This window comes from Lepeophtheirus salmonis, chromosome 12 (genome assembly GCF_016086655.4).
Source record: "Lepeophtheirus salmonis chromosome 12, UVic_Lsal_1.4, whole genome shotgun sequence".
Taxonomy (NCBI): Eukaryota; Metazoa; Arthropoda; class Copepoda; order Siphonostomatoida; family Caligidae; genus Lepeophtheirus; species Lepeophtheirus salmonis.
Window position 1 is genome coordinate 10,750,926 of NC_052142.2, and position 22,813 is coordinate 10,773,738.

At 29.5% G+C, this 22,813-nt stretch overlaps 1 protein-coding gene across 16 annotated transcripts in view; it reads left to right on the plus strand.

Annotated features, from left to right (window-relative positions):
* Window positions 1-1,171: 1,171 nt before the first annotated feature.
* Cals (calsyntenin 1) overlaps window positions 1,172-22,813 on the plus strand; it is a 120,404-nt gene continuing 98,762 nt past the window's right edge. For 6 of the 16 annotated variants that reach the window (XR_011782540.1, XM_071892037.1, XM_071892041.1 and 3 more), the window contains exons 1-5: window positions 2,335-2,611; window positions 13,584-13,753; window positions 13,811-13,938; window positions 13,995-14,812; window positions 22,366-22,493. Coding sequence is in view for 13 of the 16 variants with exons in the window: in XM_071892037.1 (XP_071748138.1) it covers window positions 2,548-2,611; window positions 13,584-13,753; window positions 13,811-13,938; window positions 13,995-14,812; window positions 22,366-22,493 (1,308 nt within the window). In the remaining 3 variants the exon portion in view is untranslated. Of the gene's footprint in view, window positions 1,200-2,334; window positions 2,612-10,851; window positions 11,008-11,080; window positions 11,823-13,565; window positions 13,754-13,810; window positions 13,939-13,994; window positions 14,813-22,365; window positions 22,494-22,813 lie in introns of those variants that run through there. The other 10 variants (XR_011782538.1, XR_011782539.1, XM_071892034.1 and 7 more) reach the window with 5 other exon arrangements.

The window sequence follows — 22,813 nt, forward strand, 5'->3', positions numbered from 1 at the left end:
AAGACAGTTCTGTTCAGAGTAGAAAGAGGTTATCAAATAAAGCTCCAATCTGTATCAAAGTCATGTTTAAATTAAATTTAGCAACAGCTCTAATCATGAATTTTCCAAATTCTCTAGTTCAGCTACAATATTGATTTTTTTTCTAACTTGTTCAGGAAAAAAATCAATAGGAGGGTTATGTAATTAACACCATTGTTTATCGATTTATTTTTATCATTATTTATTTCATTTTTTATGCATTATAATTCATTGTCATATAATTTTATTAATTTCAGCACTAATACTCGAGAAAGTTCAACTTCAAAAAAATGAAAATATAATCAATATTACTACTGAATTAGACATCCTTTAACCAAATACTTTATTATAAATGAGAGGCCAATTATTTACGCATCAAAAAATATCCTTTACTGTATTAAGAATATAAACCCGTACTTATGTTTCTTTTTCAAACAATACCCTTCAAAATTAGGTTGTTTTTAACCTTAAAATTGAATTTCTCAAATTGTTATGATCCCACATAAAATATATTTGAACTCAACATATAATTTTGCAATGAATTGAATAATTTTCTTGTTGATCACGGGATTTCTTTTCTTACTAAATAATTAGCTCAAACTTATAAAATGCTCAAAAAATTAAAATATAAAATTCTTGTAAATTAGATTGGACACAAAAAATAATTACAGATTCCTAATCAGAGTATCAAGTTTTTTTGTTCATTTGTGTAATTTCACATTTGTTATACTTTGATTTTTATTTTTTCCAATATTTATGAAAATGAGCTTGAATTAATATTTTTTACAATTATGACTGTTAAGTTAATTAAATTTCAATACACTTCGATTTTTATGCGTTGACGTTCCCCAGGACGAAAATATATATGAATACGATATTAAACTAAACTACTATTTTAGTAGGTGAACAATTAATTTAGTAAGTTTGAAGTTTGATAAAACTACATCTACTAACATTATTCCCCTAAAAGCCATTACATGTAAAATTTTATTTATGTTTAAAATACTTAGAAAGCACATTCAATCTTCCAATTATACTGCATAAGGTAGTTATTTTTTAAAAGCTTAGCTTCATTGTTTATCTTTTGTTTTATTAATATATCTAATGGTTTAACTACACTATTGAATTTTATGTAAAAAATAAATTCTAACAGTAACTATGTCTGGGAATGAATATTACAGGTAAATAAATATATAATCTCAGGATTTCCTTGTCTTTATAAGCATGGCATATCTAAAAACAATTAATATAATATTATATAGTTGAATAAATTAAGCTTCTTATATGGGGCAAGCCCATAGGCCCTCCACTCTAATATTTTTTTTCTACAGTAAGATATTGATTCTATGTATGTATTTCTGATATTTTTTAAATCAAAATCAGAGGATATCATATTTCAGGTGTTTAAGGTCAAAAATATGGTGGAGGTAATCCATACTTTTTATAAACATAATTAATAATAAATAAAAAATAATTTGAGTGTATAACTATCAAATGATGTATTATTTGCATCCAATATCTTCAAGACAATTTGTAATCAAATTCATCCTGAAAAGGTGATGAAAATTCAGAGCTGGATTGAGTTACATTTCTAAAGTTGCATTTCCCAATAATAGATTATTTCAAATTCTAAATTTTATTAAAATGAGATGAAATAATTGATTAAAATGTACATTTTCCATGGAATTACCCATATAAAGTACTAACTACTTTACACAGAGTTTCATCATATTAAAATAAATTGTTACTTTGGGTGTCATTAGATGGAATATCCTAACTATCATTGCCATAAACTAGGGCTCCGATAATTTTTACAATGGTTCATCAAAAGCTAATTTTTCAAACATAATTAAATAAATATAGAAATTAATGTACACTAGATTTAAAAGGGTATATATTTACAAACGTATCATTTTACATGCTCCTTTAATATCTCTCCACAAGGATCCTCAGACCTGAAATAAATAAAAAACCTCCCACAGACGATTTAATATATTATTTCTTCATTTAATGTAAAAATAACAAAATGTGTCACATCTTCTTTCTTAAAAAATAGTGACAGTTTGTCAAATATTAAATGAAAATCCGTTAATTATCTCTTGTACTATCATCTTTTGTCAGGTCAAATACTAAACTTAATAAAAATTTATGGATTTGTTGTTTTATAATAAAATGTATAAAGGCTCTATATTATGATTTTATTTCATATATCAACTTTCAAAAATAAAGAAAGGCCCTCTTGAAGGTCAAAGATAGAAATTACTCTTAGATTTCATTGCTTTCTAATTTTCATAATTTAGTTGCTTTCTATTAAATAGTAAGCCAATTGAAATTGAGAGTAAATAAAGGCAGCGGCAAAAGAGAAATTATTGAAAACAAGAGGCCTGAAATTTAGTATGCAATTCTACCTGCAAATATAATATAATTTTGGCAGATAAAGCTTATAAAACTTTATTTTATTAGCTTATCTCTATTTTGTTTTATGTTAATTTTTTTTTTCTTTTACTTTTTGAGATAATTTTCTACAAAATGTTTAAATATCGATTCATCATATTCTTCACAACATTACATTTAAGTACTTCGCATAAAATTAGTAAGTAGTATATTGTTTTTAAATTATTTCTTTCTTATAAAGTTAGCAGAAAATTCAAAATATAAATTATTTTTTTATTTTTTCCCCGAATTATTTATTTAAATGTAAATCTTTCATATAAAAAATCGATTGCTTTCATCAAAGTTTGATAGTGTTTTTCAAATTATTAGTAGCCGATACTTGAGGAGAGGAGTGAGTTAATATATATAAATTTTTTATTCTAATGAAGTCTATCTGCTTATTTTTTTCTCAAGCTGTCTTCCCTTACTCTTTATCTTCCAAGTCAAAATTGTTTTAAATTAGATATTAAACGATGACAGTTATCACTCTATAACACAGATACTTCGGTCGTATCTTCTTATCCAATGATACTTTCTCAATAAGTATAAATAACATTGGCGTTCAAGAAGTTTCGGTAAATAAACACAAAGACAAAGATGATTTAATAAAATAATATGAAGCTAGGGATAGCTGTAAAATTATTGGTTCATATTTGTATAAGTATTTTTGGCTAAGAAAGAGTGATTAGGATCTACTTTAATAAAAAAAAATATGAGGTTAGGAGCTAGTTAAAATGCTAAAATACCTTTGGACTAAAAATAATTTAGAAATGGCAACAGTGTTGCAGTGTACATAAACCATAGAGGGATGAGAAAAGTGTTGCATGTACTTACCCATATGCCCTTATCTAACTGAGCACAAGATTTTACATACGCAGACAAGTTCTGGCATAAAGGCATCCTTCCTTTGGTCTTTATAATTATTTTTAATGTAATTGCTCAAAACATGTCCGTAATGTGTAGGCTATTAATTGCAAATTTTGTAAGGTTTCGATATGCCATAGAGATAACAGTTTGATCGTATCAGAAGAAGATAACGATTATTCATGGCTCTGGATGAAATAAAAATACTAAGGTCAATCTGAATGAACTTTTGAAGTTTACAAGAAATATGTATTATACTTAACACTTATATTACTTAGTTTTTACAAGAAGGCTATGTTTATTAGTTATTTTTGTGAATTTTCATCTAACGGAAGAATATTATTGATTCTTAAAATTAATAAGAAGCCTGGATATCTAAAGAATTTAAGACCCTCAACAATACAAAGCGCTTATATAATTTTTGTTTTTATATGTTAGCGAATCGAATGGATAAATTTATGTTAAATATTACATCCTTTCCAATATGTTTTTTTAAAGAAAAGCAGGTGAATATTGTCCCTTTAATTTGCATACACTTTTAGATAATAATAATGGGAATGAATCGATAATGGTCATTGATTTTGCAAAAGCTTTTTTTTCATTATCACATGTACATATAACACCAAGCCAAAAATATAATTTATCTTTGAGCTCAGAATCAAAAACTGATCTCGGTTTTTATTTGAATCATCATGTTTCAGAAAAATTTGAAATTATAGTAACTTGGGGCTTTTATCATTCATAGTCATTTTTTATCATTAAGACAATCACCAAATTGAAGTACAATTAACAAAACTGATGTAAAAGTGTTTTTTTAAATGATAAAAATGTTTATATTGGTTTAGTATCTTTTTTTGATTTCGAAATATTTTCATTATTAAGCTAAGAAATTATGAAAAACGACAATTTCCTTTAGACCCTTATAACTTATTAATCATTCATAATGATAAAGAATATAATAGAAAATTATAAAAAAATATTCTATTTTTATAATTGACCTTTTTAAAAAATTTACATTTTCAATGATTCTTGTTAGATTTTGTATTTTTTGAGTCATCATATTTTATTATGGGGAAATACTAACACATATAAAACATTATGTTAATTATGTTTACTATTTTAATGTAACGACAATGACGTCATACCCTGTAATAAATAATAATAATTAATAATACAATGCCAAAAGCATGGCTAGTTGACTTAAAAAGTGAAAAGGATGACGAGGAAGAGATAGTACAGAAAACCCAGGCACTACATCATAGAGGTATAAAGATCACCTTACACATTGCCAGGAAAACTGTCATAAGTGTTCCATCAAATGTGGCTGAGTGAGTCGTAAAATCATGCAGCGAGTGTAGTTCCATTGCTCCTGCACCGAAGAGGAACAAAAGCAGGGCATTATCAGTGGAAAAATAATGGTAAAGAGTTTCATTCGACTTTATGCATGTTCGATATAAAAAATTTATAATCTTTGTCAATTGTGGACCAAGCAAATTTGCTATGTCGAGAGAGTTGGGAAGTGTGCCAAAAAAAGAGCGAGTTTTTTTAATCAAATGGGACCTCTTGAAGAAATGTGAGATAACGGGAAGACGTTTAAGTCAAAAAAGTTTGATGTTAACCTGAGCGAATGTGGAGTCGACATTATATTTAGATGTGCCAATAGACCTTCGGGTAATGGAATTGTGAATTGTTTTTGACTATTAACAAAGTTTTAAAACTTTAATATATGTAGAAGGAGGTCTTCTTTGGTACAGATAGTTTGAACATATTGATAATTAATGGTCAATGGATTTGATGGTGTAGAAATTATTCATTAAAGATATCATTTTTTTTGTTTTGGTTGTGTCGGTCCTTAATTTGGGATGTGAATCAGTCTCATTTTTTTTAATCATAGGTTCCCAAATTTCAAATCTCCCTCCCATAATTCATAATATGCACATCTAGAGTACTTTTTTTTTTAATATTTTGAATTCATTCGCTATCGGACTATTATCGTACAACAATGATTAATTATAATAGTTGAAAAGTATTTACTTATAAATACTACTACAAAATACTTTGTAGTTTTCTTTCAATTTAATTACCATGGACATATATTACTAAAATATTTCAATAAAAAAAAAGTAAGTAGGATATAGTTTATTCAACCAAAGTAGTGTAAATATCAAAGTGAAAAGGTAGTCACTATGGAAAAATCAACACTATCTCAAAGTAATTAACAAAGTTGTTAACAAATTTACAAAAAATAAATTATCTTCATCACTAATGGTTTTGTGATTTTTCCTATATCATCATTTTGAATTAAAAAAGAGTATCCGGGAATCATCAAATTTTACTATTAAAGAAATTTCAAGTTTTCAGGAAAAAAACATTTGAGGAAGATATGTTACTTCACAAGGTTCTACTCATGAAAAGATTCCAAAAAAGTGACAAACGATAGTTATGAGCCTGGAATTGTAAATAGTGAAATAGCATGTAACATTGTAGATAAACAACAACCAAATTATAAATTTTCTCATTGAACAGAGAGCACTATTGTAACAGAAACAGGCTATGGCTGAAGAGCCTTTATTAATCTCTAAGGCCAAGTAAAATGTCATCTTTGTGTCAATTTGTCACAGGCGTATGTGGATCATATACCTGATAATTAAGTGTGCATAAGTTTCACACACATTTCGAGGTCCAAAAAACACCCGAAGGAATTTATTTATGCCATATATGGGGAAACCATTGTTAACTTATTTTGATCCTCTTCCTTAACAGGAACTACAAAATATGCCCCGGCCATGTCCACGGAAATTAAGTAAGTTGTTTTTTAATTTTAGTGATGTTCCTTGAAGATAAATAATTTGCCTGAAATAGATAGAACGACTGCGTTGGTTATGTAATCACAAAAGGAAATTAAAATAGATACCCTCGGTACGTTGTACTTTTTTTTTCTAAATAAGTATTTGTATAGAGTTAAAGTGTCATATTTTCCATACTGATTAAAAAGGAGGATATGGAAGGGTCGATACTATTTCTAACATTGAAATCGATCTCTACTGTCCAGTGAAACAACACGTGTTTATTTAAGTATCATTTAAAAGTGTTAAGTACTAATATTGGACCTTAATTAGTGATTTCATCATCCAAGAGACCTATTAAAGGATCCTTTTATTGAATTATCTTCCTCTTCTTCGTGATCATCATTCTCCCTCGGTCAGGCTGTGAGTCACACGTACGACCTACTTGTAAGACATTTGTATTCTTCTTCCTTATTTTATATTGAAATTGAAGGAACTAGGAAGGTTTGTCCCTTTGGAACGAATTCATGATGTATTAGACAGCAGATATCAAAGAAAACAATGAGCATCACCTTTACTTTTGTTAATTGATCCCACGGTCCTCCTCGAACAACTTGTACCACCTGTTCAGAATTGGGTATTTGATATTATTATGTAATTTCATTCTAAATATGTTGCATGATTATTGTCGTTCATGTTCCATTAGTTAGTTATATTTACCATATTGTATTTCTATATATTCTTTACTTCTTCTTGTTCCGGAAATATGTGTATATTTAAAACAATAAAGTGTATATAAGAATCCTAGTGTACCCTTCGATAGCTTGATTTGGTAAACCCTGCCTCTAAGGGAAAATGATATTTAGATACTAAAGACCTCCCAACTGTTTGGGGTTTTTTTTTTTCTATAAGGATTCACCAAAAACTTTTTCCAACATTTTCAACACATTAACGCATGAAATTTCGTTCGCAACACAAAAGTAAAAAAAAAAACTTTTGTTATATCATTTCGTTCTTTGTAAAAATCGTTTAACGCTAATGAAGTAGACTGATCTATTCAGCTGTTACAAGTAAACTGGTTTAAAGATCACACTCAAATTTGGGATCATAATGAAAGACAATACTGCTGACCTAGAAAACATTTTTTTAAATCTCTTTAGCGTGGGCAATTTAAATTAACAATTCCTGGTACTCTTTTTTTTTGAAGAATATATATCTAAGATATCCTTGTGTTCATATGATATATTTTTCTAACCTATTGACTCAAAATATAGTTGCTAATGATGATTTATAAGTTATAAATAAGTGATAAAATAGATATGTTGATTTAGTCAATGTCAAGTCATAAGTCCTCTTTCAGAAACTACAAATCTATTTGAAAAAAATAAGAAAAAAAAAAAATTACTGGATGAGGCATATGTTAATGTAATAAAGTAAAATATTATGTATTAACAGAAAAACTAGAAATTAAATGCAAATATCTGTGTGGGTACGGCCAAACCAATGAAAGGATTTTTCTGAATTATTTATTTAGATCATTAAGGCCCAAGACAAAGTTCTGGTAACATTTTTTTGGGTTTCAATGGCCATGACAACCTTTAAATAGCATTTTTTTTACACTTAATCCGTACAACCTGAGGGGCAGGGTATATTTTTGATATAAAGAGAGTTTTTTGATGCTCAGGGAAGCGGTGGTGGAAGAATTTAAACTGTCTCAGGGACCAATAGCTCATATACACAACCCATGGCTGATGTGTATTCTAGAATATTAGGAAGGGTTCTAAGTTTTTAAAAATGCGGCTGAGGTGCAGTTTGAACTGTCTTGAGGCCCAGTACATCAACTGTACAACCAAAGAGCTGGGCTCCATTTTGGGATATAAGAACTTTACTCGAATAATAGAAAAACATGGCCTTAATGGCCATAGACTTTGGTAAAGCATTCGATACACTGTGTCATGAATATATCATCCGTAGTCTATTCCAGAAAGAATTTGGCCACTTGATCATAAGAATGAAATTATTTTAGCAAGGCCCCGAACCATTGTGGAGTATGAGGATCAAGAGACGTAATTTGAAAATAAAAGAGGAGTCAAACAAGAAGATTCTATATCAATATTATTATATAAAATTGGGATAGATAAAAGTCATTCTTCTGAATATCTTGTAGAATGTATCTATCCCAAAAAAAAGTATCTGTTACGCTGATACCATAGCATTAATCTTATGTGGTGGCCCTCTTGTCATTATTAAATCAATTAAGACGACCAATTAAAATAATAATTTATAATTTTTATACTATTTCTGGTCTGACAATGAGCCTTAAAAAACAGAAGTACTAAGCCTAATTAGGGATATGATAGAAAAAGCATGGCAAAACTTCGGAATCATAAAGGATATTAAGCTCATTGGGAACAGAGTCCGGATACCTATACAACGAAAATGAGATTGCAGAAAGGGTTGATAAGGCCTGTTCCTTCTTGCATATATTTAACCTAAACATGTGGATAAAATCAATACATGGAACACCTATATTTTGCTAAAAATGTTGAGCCTCATAAGAGTTACTCTATAAAGTAAGAAAAATCCCCCAAAAAATAATTAAAATACAAAATATAGATGAAAAAGAGAATGAAAAATAGGCTCCACGATAAATATATTAGAAAAGTGGAAAATAGGGAACTTCTACGGGGCAAGAAAAATGAGGACGAAAAAGGAGCCCTGGAGCTTCATTTTTATCCAACTCTTAAAAGAAGAGTGAATAGATTTTATTAACAAATTTCAGGCGAGCTACAAGGTAGTGCTCAATAAACTATCTCTATACTCCGAGCGTATGAAAAGGCTGCGTGACGACTGTATTGAAGTTGTTTCAAAACTTGAACTCTCCCTGGGATACTCGAACGTTTTAATTCCCTTGCCATACAGTTTCCTCCGATATCGTTGCAGAAGTTCATTGGTCAACCTCACTGATAAAAAAAATGGCTCAACTTTCCTTTAAGAAAATGCTTGGGAACCTTTCTTGGACCAAAATACCAATAGTTCCATTCAGAATGAGGGCATTTTTGGCCATTATATCACAAATTAGGAGGACGTTCCAAACAAACACGCAAGATCCCTTTAGCTCTTACTAGCTAAGAAGAGAAATTGCGACAAAAGGGGCATCAGGAAGTGTCCAAGTAATAAAAAACCGATGGCTCACATCCTCAGAAAAATGTTTAAAATATCACCGATTGTCTGGAACGCTGGAAGTACGATCTAAGTCCTTTGATGGCCAGAAAAACCTCTGCATTTTCAGCACGGACATGAAAGAGACAACAGACTAATTTTTTTTTGGAACTGCAGAGCACTAAAAGAAATATGCCAAAAGGTGGAAGATAATTTCGTCAATAATTTCAGAGAGCACATATTGATTAACTGGAATTCTTAACTTAATCACTGGATGTGAAGAAGGGAAAGTCAACGCATATATATGCTTATGACACCATTATTATATTTTATGGAAGCTTATAATTGAATGCCTAAAAGTATAAAAAAGTATAACCTCCGTACCAAGAAACACAAACAAAAAAACAACAATTTGTACATAGAGCTACGTTGTGCAATATAACTATTATTTTATATTGCCACGTATTCCAATTCCATATGTCACATGAAAATCTATAATAATTTAATATTTGACTACTTCGAAATTTGGGAAAACGAAAATTAAGTACAAATACTTCACATTTTTCAGGATTCATTGATACAATTTTGTCAAAAAAATATTAATCCTGCGTATTTGCGAAGTAGATATATCACATTAAAGTAATTAAACTTAAAAGAGGATATGTGGTTATCCGTTCCATATTTGTTCTTGACCTAAAAGACGATTCCCAGAAAATTCCTCCCTGGTAAATTCCCATCTATATAAATAAACCCATTTCAACTTCACCTATTATATTTGGCCTATTCAATGGATTTTGGGGTAGGTCATTTCTTTCCTGAACTTTGCGGATATTTCTTCCCATAGTTTCAACTGTAGGAAGATTAAAAGCAACATCATTATTTACTTTTCTTAATTCTTTGGATAGAATTTGCTGTGTAGTACCCATTGTTTCTTGAGCCCTTCTTTCAATATTGGATGCCAAACTTATACTTGAAATTTGCGATTGAGCGTTTTGTATGATCGTTGATTTGTTCAATAAATTTATCGTTTTCGTTGATCTTGATTGTTGCCTTACATTGGTAACCTTTTCGTCTCAATATACATTTAAATTTTATCAAAACAGTAATCAAATCCTTCTTGTAGATGGTGTATAGTGGTAGTCCTAGATTTTCCATCAAATTTTGGAATATGTTCAATTTAACAGACAAAGAATTACCACAGACAAACAATAATATGGAAGGATGGCACCGTCAGTTTTACTCACAAGTTATTTTATGCCATTTAGTTCTCTGGATGTTTCACGAACTTTGAAATGATGAAGAAAACTGGATCCGCATAGAGATCATTCTACAGCTTGCAGGCCATCCTCCGCCTGTTCAAAGAAGACACTATCATGAGTATAACCAACTTATTGTGACTATTTTAATTGATTGTGAGAATCATAAAACTATTTATTATTTACGAGCTACTTTTTTATTATCTCATGTATATATTTCCTGTTAATTTAGAAATTATATAGAAAATATAATGTTAATAAAAAATAAATATGCAAAAAAATCAACTTACTTTATTTTTGTCTTTTTATTTGAAATTGGTTTATTAATATAGGTGGAAATTCACCGGAGGGGAACATTGGACATCGAAGATATGGTGAGAAAGTGTGAGGAATGCCAGAAGTTATTACCTAGTTTATTAATGGAGACTCAAATTAAAGGGCCGAAAATGAAGAGACCATTTCATGCAGTAGCTGTGGATATATTTTCTGTAAGTGGAAATAATTTCTTGGTTTATGTACTAGACTTTGTGGATATCCTGCTTTACATTATTTTGAGCATAGTGGATGCACATCAAGAGTGATTAAGAAATTAATGGAGATATTCTACATTGATTATGGTATACCTGAAGTTTTAGAATCAGATGTTGGAACAAACTTCTTGTCCTGGGAATTTCAAGAATTTCTATCCTTTTGGGGAGTTGAATGGCGATATTCTTCTCCACATAACCTACAATCCAATGGATTGGCTGAAGCTTGTGTGAAGAAGTTTAAATATTTATTAAAGAAAACTATGAATGGAAATAAGATAGATCAGTCAAAAATCAATATAGGAATTTTAGAAATGAGAAATACTCCGAGAATAGAAGATGGATTGAATCGAACTAAAATCGTCTTTGGTCATAGTACTAGATCTATTATACCTATGCTACCTGAATTTAATCAAAAGAAAAGCCAAGAACTTTGTAAGGTTCCAACCTGAATTTTAAAAAAACGAGATGGGAAGAAGTTATCTGTATTGAAGATTGGTGAATCGGTTCGGATACAAAATCATATAATCAAAAGATGGACCCATCTAGCTACAATTAAAACAAAGGAATCTCAAAGGCGATATCTTATACGTATGAAAAATGGTCGTCTTTGGCATCGTAATAGGAGATTCATCCGTTTGGATTCCACAGAAGGGAACAAGCGAATTTCATTTCGTATACCTTAGATTTATATTTTGTAATCATTGTCCTTGGGAAAGAAGGGATGTTATATATCTTCATAGCTATAAGTTTGGTGACCTATGTATAAATGTTCCGTGAGTATTTTGTGTAAAATAATATATTAATATGAGATTTAAATCTCATTATATAGAAAAATACACTTAAAAATTCGTTGAAAGAACCTATAAGTAACTTTTTATGGTTTTCATACTTGGCTTGATACATTGGAAGTATGAATTCACAGTCCTAGATAAACAACTTCGATTCCTTTAGATAACTACGTAATGCAGCCTGTTTCGTTCTCTTTGGGCAAGGAAGAAGGTTTATTAAGAAAAGAAAACCATCGCTCTATTGCTATTTCAGATTGCTCTAACTATACTGAGCTTTACAGTTTTCTTCGCACTCTCCAACTGCTCGACCTTTGACTACCTGTTCGAATCCTCTAAGTGGTTTGTGGCTCCACAGCCAACCCCCCTCTTCTTCCAACACATCCTGGATCATAACGAAGTGGAAATCGCTGCTCTTGCATAGTATTTTGCAAATGCTTGTCCGTCAATCCAACAGTCTTGTCCAATATGAATAGTCAATCATGTTTAATGATATTGTAATTAATAACGGAGAATTAAGTGATTAGCACTCCTTCTATTGAAACCACTGTCGTATTTTTTGATTTTCTCTTATCATATATTATATTTGTGATAGATATTATATCAGTTTAAAAGAATCTTGCTATTTTTTCCATTTAGACACTTTTCCTTTTTTTTTATCCGGCCATTTTTTCCGCTGCCATTTTTTCCTTGCCATTTTTGCCCTAAAATCCACAACATGTGACCAAAAGAATATCTTTCAAATTATCCGGAAATAGATCAGAACTAGGTATAGTTTACAATCAAAAAATGATATAGTTATCTATTGTAATCAGATTATTGTAGAATTCAAAAATCCTGAAATATTACCTGAAATAAGTTTTCTATGGCAGAACAGCCTTTGACAAACAAAGAAATATTTAATATTTAAGGACCAATTTAGAATTGGCACAAGAACAATTAGAACAAGCACATCGGTAGATAATTCGAGAAGTGGAAATTTTCTATAATTAAATTATAGAAAATTCCTTTCATTAATTACTCCAAACCTCTTGATTCATGGCTGTCAAAAGGGTTCAATAATCACTCCAAATGAATTAATTTTGTCCGTGTTAAACTGTAAAATTTTTCGTTTATTCTTAATTTTATTTATATATTCGCCACTTAAGAACTCATAAATTATTTTGAAGTATTGACTCCTAAATACTTTTGAAAAAGTAGTAGATTATTCCGTATTAAAAATACTGAAATACTTTTTGAACTTATACTATTAAGTACAAAAAAGTAAATAAGTATGAAGTGTTATGTACAAACAAATAATGATACATTTTTGTATTTAGGTATTGCTCAGGTCTGCATGTAGCTAATTCAATAAAATTTCATCATAGCTAAGCTGTTCTCTTCCATAACATTCTTTAAATATAATCCCGTTACAATATCATGTATCGGGATATTTTTTTTAACATAACAGAGGGACACATGATTTGCAACTCTATCAATTATAATGTTATGCAAAAAGTGTTTTCAATAAAAATTCAATCAGAAAGAGCCAGGAAAAATATGTAGGGAATATTGAAGATAAATCCAAAATTTACATTAAAATTTTTAATTGAAAAAAAACAACAACTGTGTTTTAAATACTCCAGGAAAGTAATAGAGGGTTAAAATTTGATTTGAAAACCTTTTTGTAATATTTACTTTTCATATTAGTCTTTCAAAATATTGAAACCATTACTTTTTTTTGTTCATTAGTTATACTTTCATTTATAGATAGCAATATTTTTTATCTCGAAACTCATGGTAATACTGGATATCATGGGATTTTATCAGAAAATGATGTGCATGTAAATGTTACACCTCCTATTCGGGCTATTGGAGAACTTGTATGCTTCTTTGAAATTGTAAGACATCATCACAATAATGTTGATATTCCATTTGAGGTTTGACGTAATAGTTCTCAAATGAAATTTAATATTCGAATAAATTATTTTACTTAGATTGAAGTATGGAATCAAGACGCTGGTACGGCATTATTGTCAGCAATTAATCCGTTAAACTGTGAACAAATTCAGAACTATCAATTTGAAATTGAAGCAGTATCATGTTCAGGAACATACTCACAAAGGTATAAAGAACACTTTATGTACTAATATTGTTTATATAATCCATTTTATTATTTAGAATTGCTATCAATATTAGAGTGCAAGATGTCAACGAATTTTCTCCCAGATGGATCACTAATTCTAACCCCAAAATAGAACTAAAACAAGGACAAATTTATAATGAAATTATCAAAATTGAAGCATTTGATTCTGATTGCTCTTCAAAATATGGAGATATTTGTGGCTATGAAATTCAATCCAAAGGGCATCCATTTTCAATTTCAAAGAATGGTGTATTATCAAATAGAAAAATATTGAACTTTAGCATTTCACATTCATATATATTACCAATTGTGGCTTTTGATTGTGCAATGAATAAATCATTGCCTTTATTGGTCACCATACAAGTAAAAAGACCATGTAGTAATGAGTTATGGGAAGGAATTGCTTCAAGAATAGACTATACACCAGGAACAGGTCCACAATCTATTTTTTCAAGAGCTTCTTTATCATCTTGTAACTTTTTATCTTCTAAATTGTACCCAATAACTTATAAAATTGTTGTAAAACTTAAGACAAGGAATATTGGAAAAGGTTGTGATCGTAACACATATAACCTACAGAACCAACGCCAGTTGTGTGGAGCAAATACAAGGTCTATAAATTTGCTAACCAATTCTCTAGATTGGTTAAATATTTTTGAAACACATGATAAACAAAAGAAAGAACAACCATCAATGATAAAATTAAATGGAAATAATGGGGCTATTATTCCGGATGAAATCTTATCTAATGATCCTCTGCAAAAGAAATTTACATTGTCAGTATGGTTAAAACATTTTCGCAACGGTAATAAGCATCAAAAAGAGCATGTCATGTGTAAAGCAGATGACCATCGTGAGTAAAATTTCGTTACAGTATAACTATGTTTTTATTTGATTTTAAAATATGTATCAAAACAAGAGGAAGCATGAATTATTTTTCTCCAAATTAAGTGTGGATTACACTTGTATTTTTCGACGAATTATCGTCAATTTCTATCAAGAAGTTATTCTTATCAACCCTTTGGAGGATCTGCAAATTGCAATTAAAGTAGCCAAAACTTATCTCTACAATAAAAAGAATGTGAAATTGATAGATTTTATTTAAAAGGCCAAAGGGGGTCAATATAAGTATCTTACATCAAATAAAGGTTCTAAATTTTAGCTTAAATTCTTGAATTTTCTTAAAATTATGACGCAAATTTGAATTCAAAGCTTTTAACTTTTTTAAATGTCAATGAACATTTTTTTGTAGGTATATATGAAGCAAAATAAAAAAATTGGGATTTCCTACTTTTCATGATATTGTTCAATATTATTTTTAAGTTGAAACTTAACACAAAAGGACAATCAACTTAATATAAATTTAATAGTGTATCAGTGTTTCACAGGATTCTGTTCAAGCTGAATCTATTCAAACACTTATGAAATATATAATCGTCATAAGTAGATACGTTAAAAGATTCCAAAAAATATGGATTTGAAGGCGATTATTAACTTTATTTCATGTAGCTTTTCTCATAATTTGAGTGATGCAAATATTTCTAATATGTAATTGATAGAAACAGAGTAATTTGAATTTTTCGACATAAGCTCAAAATTCCTCTTCTATACATTTATAATTATATGGTTAGTTATTATAAAATGTAGATGGCGTTTTGTTCATCCGTCTTTTTATGTTTAAACACCGTCCGTCAATATAAAAACATTCTTGACTGAAAATAAGGAAAAATCCCAATTAATTTTTTTACTTCATATGTACCCGGTGGTCCATTGAAATCTGAACACTTACAAATTCAATAATTAATGGAGGTTGAGTAATTGAAATTGATACATATTTCGATATATTAAAGCATAATCTATTAGTTTAACACCCGATTGTCTAGAGAGCTTTCAGGAAAGGGGGGAAAGACCTTTGTGCTAGTGGAAACGCCACTTTTGACACCAGCAATGAGGAAAATCCATCTGTTCCACTACAAAACTCTTTGGATTTCCTTAGAACTCTTTTATGCCCCTTTTGTGCCACCTACAGCTGCCAGCCCTTCTCCCAGATTACAATCTTTTTTGTACATGTCGAGGGAAGGCCTGCAATGTTTGTCATTTAAACACTGATGTCCTCTAAGTCACTGTATGATAGAGGACTACATCCGCAGTGGGAGGCATGCCTTCTACCACTTGAAAGGCATCATTGCAGCTAAGGTGGTGATATTAAGAGAGCTCTGACACACATCTATAAATAATATTAATTTTTGTTGAAATTTTATTGTAAATAAATAAATGATATCTTGTTTAAGTATAAAATTCAAAGTGTTCAGATTTTAATGAACCACTCGGTATATGCAGGTCCATATTTGGCACACATTAGTAAAATATAGGCTTTGTATTCAAATTTGAGGAATAAGTCAAGATTACAAAGAATTTTAGATAAAGTTTAGAACCTTAATTTGATTTAATATACTTATATTGACCTCCATATGGCCCCTTTCAAATAAAATATGTCAATTTGTTATTAATTAATTGTTACAATCAATTTTGTCTTATTTAAGTGACATTTGTGGTGCTAAGAATACCAAATATGGAACCCACACTCAATTTTAACAAACATCATAAAAGCTGGCTTTCTTGTTCAAATATATAATTTTTATATTCTTAGTAAAGTAGTTAAGTAGATTATAAAAGTTATAAAATATTCAATTTAAAAATTTCGTTAATATAATTTACGATTGCATCGAAGATAACGCCGATATAAATAAAATAATACTTTTCAGATACGAAGATGAAACTTCATTATTAAATAGAATGTCGAATTAATTATGCATTGTTTATTTTAATTTGTATTAATATTGTTCAATGTACAAATACAAATTATTAATAAATTTATTAAAAGGCATAGAAGAGCGGGGTGCAAAGTGTAGCAATTTTTACCAAATTGAGGTAATTTCCTACATATAATATTTAATACAACCATAAAAATAATTCAAATTAAAAAAATAAATAAATAAGTATTTTATACGAGAACATTTGGTTGAGCCTGAAAGAAACAGGTTTCAAATAACTTCATGTCATAGGGTTCATTGCAAAATTGTTGCCTGGTCTAAGAATGAATAACTTTAAAATATCAGATTGAGATATTAATTAATAAATATGGACTTAATAATTGTAAGAAGTGGATGAACCCCATATTATAAGTTTTTAGGAAGGTAGTCTCTATTCTATCAACACATAAATTTCTTATGAAAAAATCTATTATACAAAAATTATTTTTCATTACGAAGGCTTTAATTTTCTTTCTATTAGGCAAAAAACGACGACATATTTATTTTCTTCCTATGACATTAATAAACTTCATTTGTATACATTTCATCATTCAGCAATATAAACTTGATCACGCGATTGCAAATTATCTTCATTGATGAATCTCATTTTTGGCTCAATGGCTGTGTTAATAAGCAAAATATGCGTTATTGGACACATAACAATCTACAAGTGCTTCAAGAGACATAATTGAGTCCGGAACTAATTCCTGTGTGGTGTGAACTTCATGCTGGAGGGATCATTGGGCTATATTTTTTCGTTGATGATGATAATAGCCTGGTTACCATAAATGGAAATCGCTATCGCACCAAGATAACTAATTTTTTTGGCCCCATTTGCAAGGTATGGACTTGGCAAATATGAGGTTTCTACACCTGTCACACAGCAAACATTATAATTTATCGCAAATCAAATTAGATGAGAGCGTTATTTCGAGAAATGGACCAGTTGATTGGCCACCTCAATCATTCGATTTTAACGGCTTTATATTATTTTCTTTGGGTTCAGGTGAACTCATTGGTCTACAGCAATAAGCTGGGAAAGTTACAAGTTCTCAGAGGAAATATAAAGCGCAAAATTGCTGCAATATTGGTCAATTTATTGGAAAAAGTAGTAGAAAATTTGGTTCAGCCATTGGACTTCAGTAAACGGGCTTGTGGTGGTCACGCTATAAAAATCTATGCTTGTCATTTGCACTGAAATAATAAATTTGGCAAAATCATTCAAAGTTTTTATTTTATTTATGGAAAAAGTGGAGACGCTCTTTAAAAAAATTATTTATATCAATATCTAAATATTTGACTATATATTAGCCATAAAATTTTTAAGTAAAATATCTAAATACATATATAATTACTCATTAACAGTTTATAAGTACAGCATATAAAATAAGTACATCGTTAATAGAAAAGATAGAAAATTAATGCGTAACATAAAAATAAAACCAAAAGTAAAATTCGAGTTTATAAAACTACAGAATTGTATAGGTCTCCTATGAAAATGGATAGCAATACACTTATATATCCTATAATAACTTAGCTCAACTTTAGGAATGTCATGTTTTAGCTTAATTTTATTTCTAAGATAAAATAAATATCACGGTGAACAATAATTGGTTAATATATCAGTTACCATTTTCTACACTGAAACCAATAACATCCAGGAATACTGTTATCTAAAGATATTGCCATCTTCAGACCTTATACTCCGACATACAATACAAAGATTTAGGATTTATACAATTTATGAGTCAACAACAGTTGATCCTTGTATCAACTAAAACTTTAATATACATAAGTAAATATCAATATCTTCAACAATCGTCCCCACTGCGAGGTTGCTCAGAAAGAATACAGATCAACGTTTTTTCGACAAAATAAAGCTAGTGGATAAACCCAAATAATTAATAAAGTCATATCCTATAAACATAACAAATTAATTAGAACGACCTTTCTAAGGTTACTCAATTCTTGAATAAAAGATAATCCCTAAACTTAAGCGTCATTGTAGATATAGAAATAAATAAATAATAATAATAATTTAATCTAAAATAAAAATCCTTTACATTCTGATTGTAATAAGGATAATCTTCATGATAGGTCGTCTTGCTGTAGTTTTTTGCTTGATTCATTTGCAACGACGGAAATATAACTAATATGCCAAAGTTTATTACTTAAGAAAATTTTCATCTAATGCTTCAGTAAATTCATAAGAAATAAGTATAGAGTAATATTTTATATAATTATATATGTATAAAGTAATATTATTAATATAGTAAAATATAATAATACATCATTATAAATTGAGGATTGGATAAGAATTTATTTAGTAATTCATAAGTTTGGATATGGACAGTTAAATGCATGTAGTTGAAATTATGACCATGAATTTATACTATAATGCGGGAAACAAATGCTGGATGTCATTCACGTGATTTTATTGAGTTAAAACTGGTTTATACTTCGAGGCAAGGGTCTTGACTAGTTATAAACAAAACTTCAGCAAAATCTAAATAGCAACAGTGAAACAATAGCCGATAATATGAAGAGACGTCGAGTCGCAATTTTGGAACTTACCACGCGGGGAAAAACTCCCACTGAAATTGCCAAGGTTCTGAACTGCAGCCGCACCACCGTTTACAGCGTGGTAGCCAAAAGTGTAGTTAAGAAAGATCTTGGCCTTAAGGTCTACAAGAGAACCCCTCGTCAAGCCCTCAAGCCTGTAGAGAAGGAAAAGCGCCTAAAATTTAAAAGAGTGTTCAGTTTTAGACGCGCGCACCTGTATTTTAACTTCAATTAAGGTTATAGACAAGTTATATTTACACAACCATAGAAAAAGTAACGTAAATTGGAGTGTATTAACTAGGTCGAGTAGTTTTGGAATGATTTTCTTTTCACTAGTAGAGGAATAACTTTTGAAGGCACGAGCTCGTCATATCAAGTTGTGTTTCAGTCTTTCATTGCAACTCTTCAGTGATTTATATTATTTTATGAGCAGTAAAAAGTTATTTGGGTTGATGTTTTGTTTTAGTGTCTTCAATAAGCTTGGCAAATACTTTGAAATTCTTATCATACACAACGAATAATTTTTCTTACTCAGCATCAACAGTAATCATGATTTCAAATAGCACTTGGAAGAATTATAAGGTGTAGTAAAATGTTAGAAAGTCTTCAGTTGTATTTGTAAACGTAAGTTACATGTGCCTTTTTGAAAATTTGTGCTGAAATCTTTGAAATGAATGATACAGTCCTTATGAATGAAAACATTCAATGATGGGTTCATTTTCACTTTATTCCCTAGAGGACGTAGTTGCATTGGAAGTGGTTCTTTGACATTTCTGTTAATGAGGAGATATATATTTCGAAGATTTGGAAATGTGTGAAGAGGAACAGGTGTCGAATAACTTTTTTGAAGTTTGCCCTCCTGTATGTATCCAGTATTTCGATATTCCCTTCGTTTGTCAATAATATCAGAGACGAAGTCACTATGCTGAAAATGGAGTGAAAAAACTTTTGAATTCTCAGAAGATGTCTAGTCTAAGAATAACTCATAGCCAGGAACTTGGAGTAATCCTCCTGAGAAAAAGAATGATGTGAATGGTCAAGATTCGTATCCACAATAAAAATTAGAAGCAGAACATTTATTTGGCATGATGAGAAACGAATTTGACAGAGATCGTATCGAAGGAAAATCCCAAAAAATTTCCATCTGCTCACTCGATCCTCTCAATGAAAATTCAAATTGGAATTATTAATAATTATAATTAACTATTATATTTCAATGTCTATCAAGTTTTGGTAAAATGTTTTTTATGAGCAGATATCAATATTGGTTTGTTGATGGAACTTTTAAAGTTATTTCCATTATATTTTATCAATTAAGCTATTCGACAAAATGAAGGTCTAGGAGCACTCATAGACTGAACCCCGCATTTATTATTGTTATTTAAGCCGTAGAATACGAATACGACAATTAAAACTTTCAATCGATATCGGATTGGCCTTAAAAGCCTTAAGAAAAATCAAGTTTTAGAATATAACTACGATTCAGTATCATATTTCGAATTGGAAAAACTATATAGATGAAAATAAAAGTAAATATAAATTGAACATTCCAGCATTTAAAAAATAAATTGTTCATCACTTTATCTTGATTAAAATTAATAAAAATGTATATAACCATCAAAATATTGAGTAAATGACGTATCTTACTTAGAAGCTGATATCTTTTTTTATTTTTTCTTCAAGTTCTTTATATCCAAGGTGAAGTTTTAGAATAGACTTTATAATTTACGTAAAAAAAAAAATGCTTTCAAAAAAGTCCATTTTGATTTATTTTAATATTTATTGAGATATTTAAATATAATTAGCTGGTCAGGTTGCGTGAATAGACATTACATTAATATAATCCGAAGAAAAAAATTGAATCGTTTGTTATGATTTTTACAAAAATAATTCCTAGTCATTTATATGTATCCATATATTCCAAATAATTGATTAATTTACCTCATAAGCGATACATTTCCCTTGGAATATTATCGCAATCGATATTCATGCAAACTAACTAGATTATTATATTTAAATTTTTAAATGAATTTTAAAAACTAAATTGATCATAAATTAATCAAAATCAACCTTTTTTAAAGGCATTTTATTTTAAATTGAAATACAAGGCCTATTCTGTGACTTCACCTCAGATATACGGCAAAAGAAAAATAAATAAAAGAGATATTAGCTGTAAAGTAAGTATCTCCTTCCTTTACTCGATTTTTTTATGTTTATATACATTTTTTATTAATTGTAATCAAGATAAAGTAACTATTAATTCATTTTTAAAATGCTGAAATGTTTGTATAAATTTATGTTTACTTTTATTTCATTTATATAGTTCTTTCATTTCGAAATATGATACTGAATCGTAGTTATACTCTAAAAACTTGATTTTTTGAAAAAGGTTTTATTGGTAATATTTTTTTAAATTTACTTTATTGATAAACAAACACATTTATAACGTATTTTGTACGGATTATGAGTGTAGGAAAATGTAGGGAATTTTAGTGGGAGCCCTAGTAAAGACTTTTCTTTGAAAAGGAATTTACATTATATAATTTCTCGAACTTCATTAATTTGTAGTTCGAATTTAGTACACCTTTCACTTTCACCGTCATATAAAATGCTCCTAGTTAGGAAAGAGGAGCATGGCCACCGTGGCACCCCTACTTTTCTGTCACTACTATATTAAGAGTAATAATTTGAAAAACATGATGAATGTATGCAAGTTAGGATTTGAAGAGAAAGTAACGGACGGCTAAGAGTTAATATCAATTATTTATTTTTTCTTAGATATTTCTGGATAAGTTTGTGGGATTTTTATGAAAACCAGTTTGAATTACATTCTATTTAATGTCTTAGTTTATGTATAAATTAGTTCGGAATATACATTTTCTTCTTTAAGTATTTTTTTTTGTATTACAGAGTTATTATATTTGTTAAATTTTATATATTCATATATTTCAAGATTATCGATGAAATTATTTAAAACTCCATATTTAACAAAGCTGATATGAAAACATGAAATGTTATTTTTAAATTTCAGGTAAAAATCGTCACCATTTCGGAATTTTTATAAGAAATTGCAAATTAATTCTTCTTCTTCGACAAACATGCAAAGAAGGAGAAGAAAATATTTTTCGACCGGCAGAATGGAGGTGGTCTATGCCTGAAGTAAGATTAAAATATTTAAAAACTAATAATATAAATTCAGTACATTAATCATATTTTTTTATGTAGACCAAGATCGTACACAAGTATTGAAGTTAAAATACAGGTGCGCGCGTCTAAAACTGAACACTCTTTTAAATTTTAGGCGCTTTTCCTTCTCTACAGGCTTGAGGGCTTGACGAGGGGTTCTCTTGTAGACCTTAAGGCCAAGATCTTTCTTAACTAGACTTTTGGCTACCACGCTGTAAACGGTGGTGCGGCTGCAGTTCAGAACCTTGGCAATTTCAGTGGGAGTTTTTCCCCGCGTGGTAAGTTCCAAAATT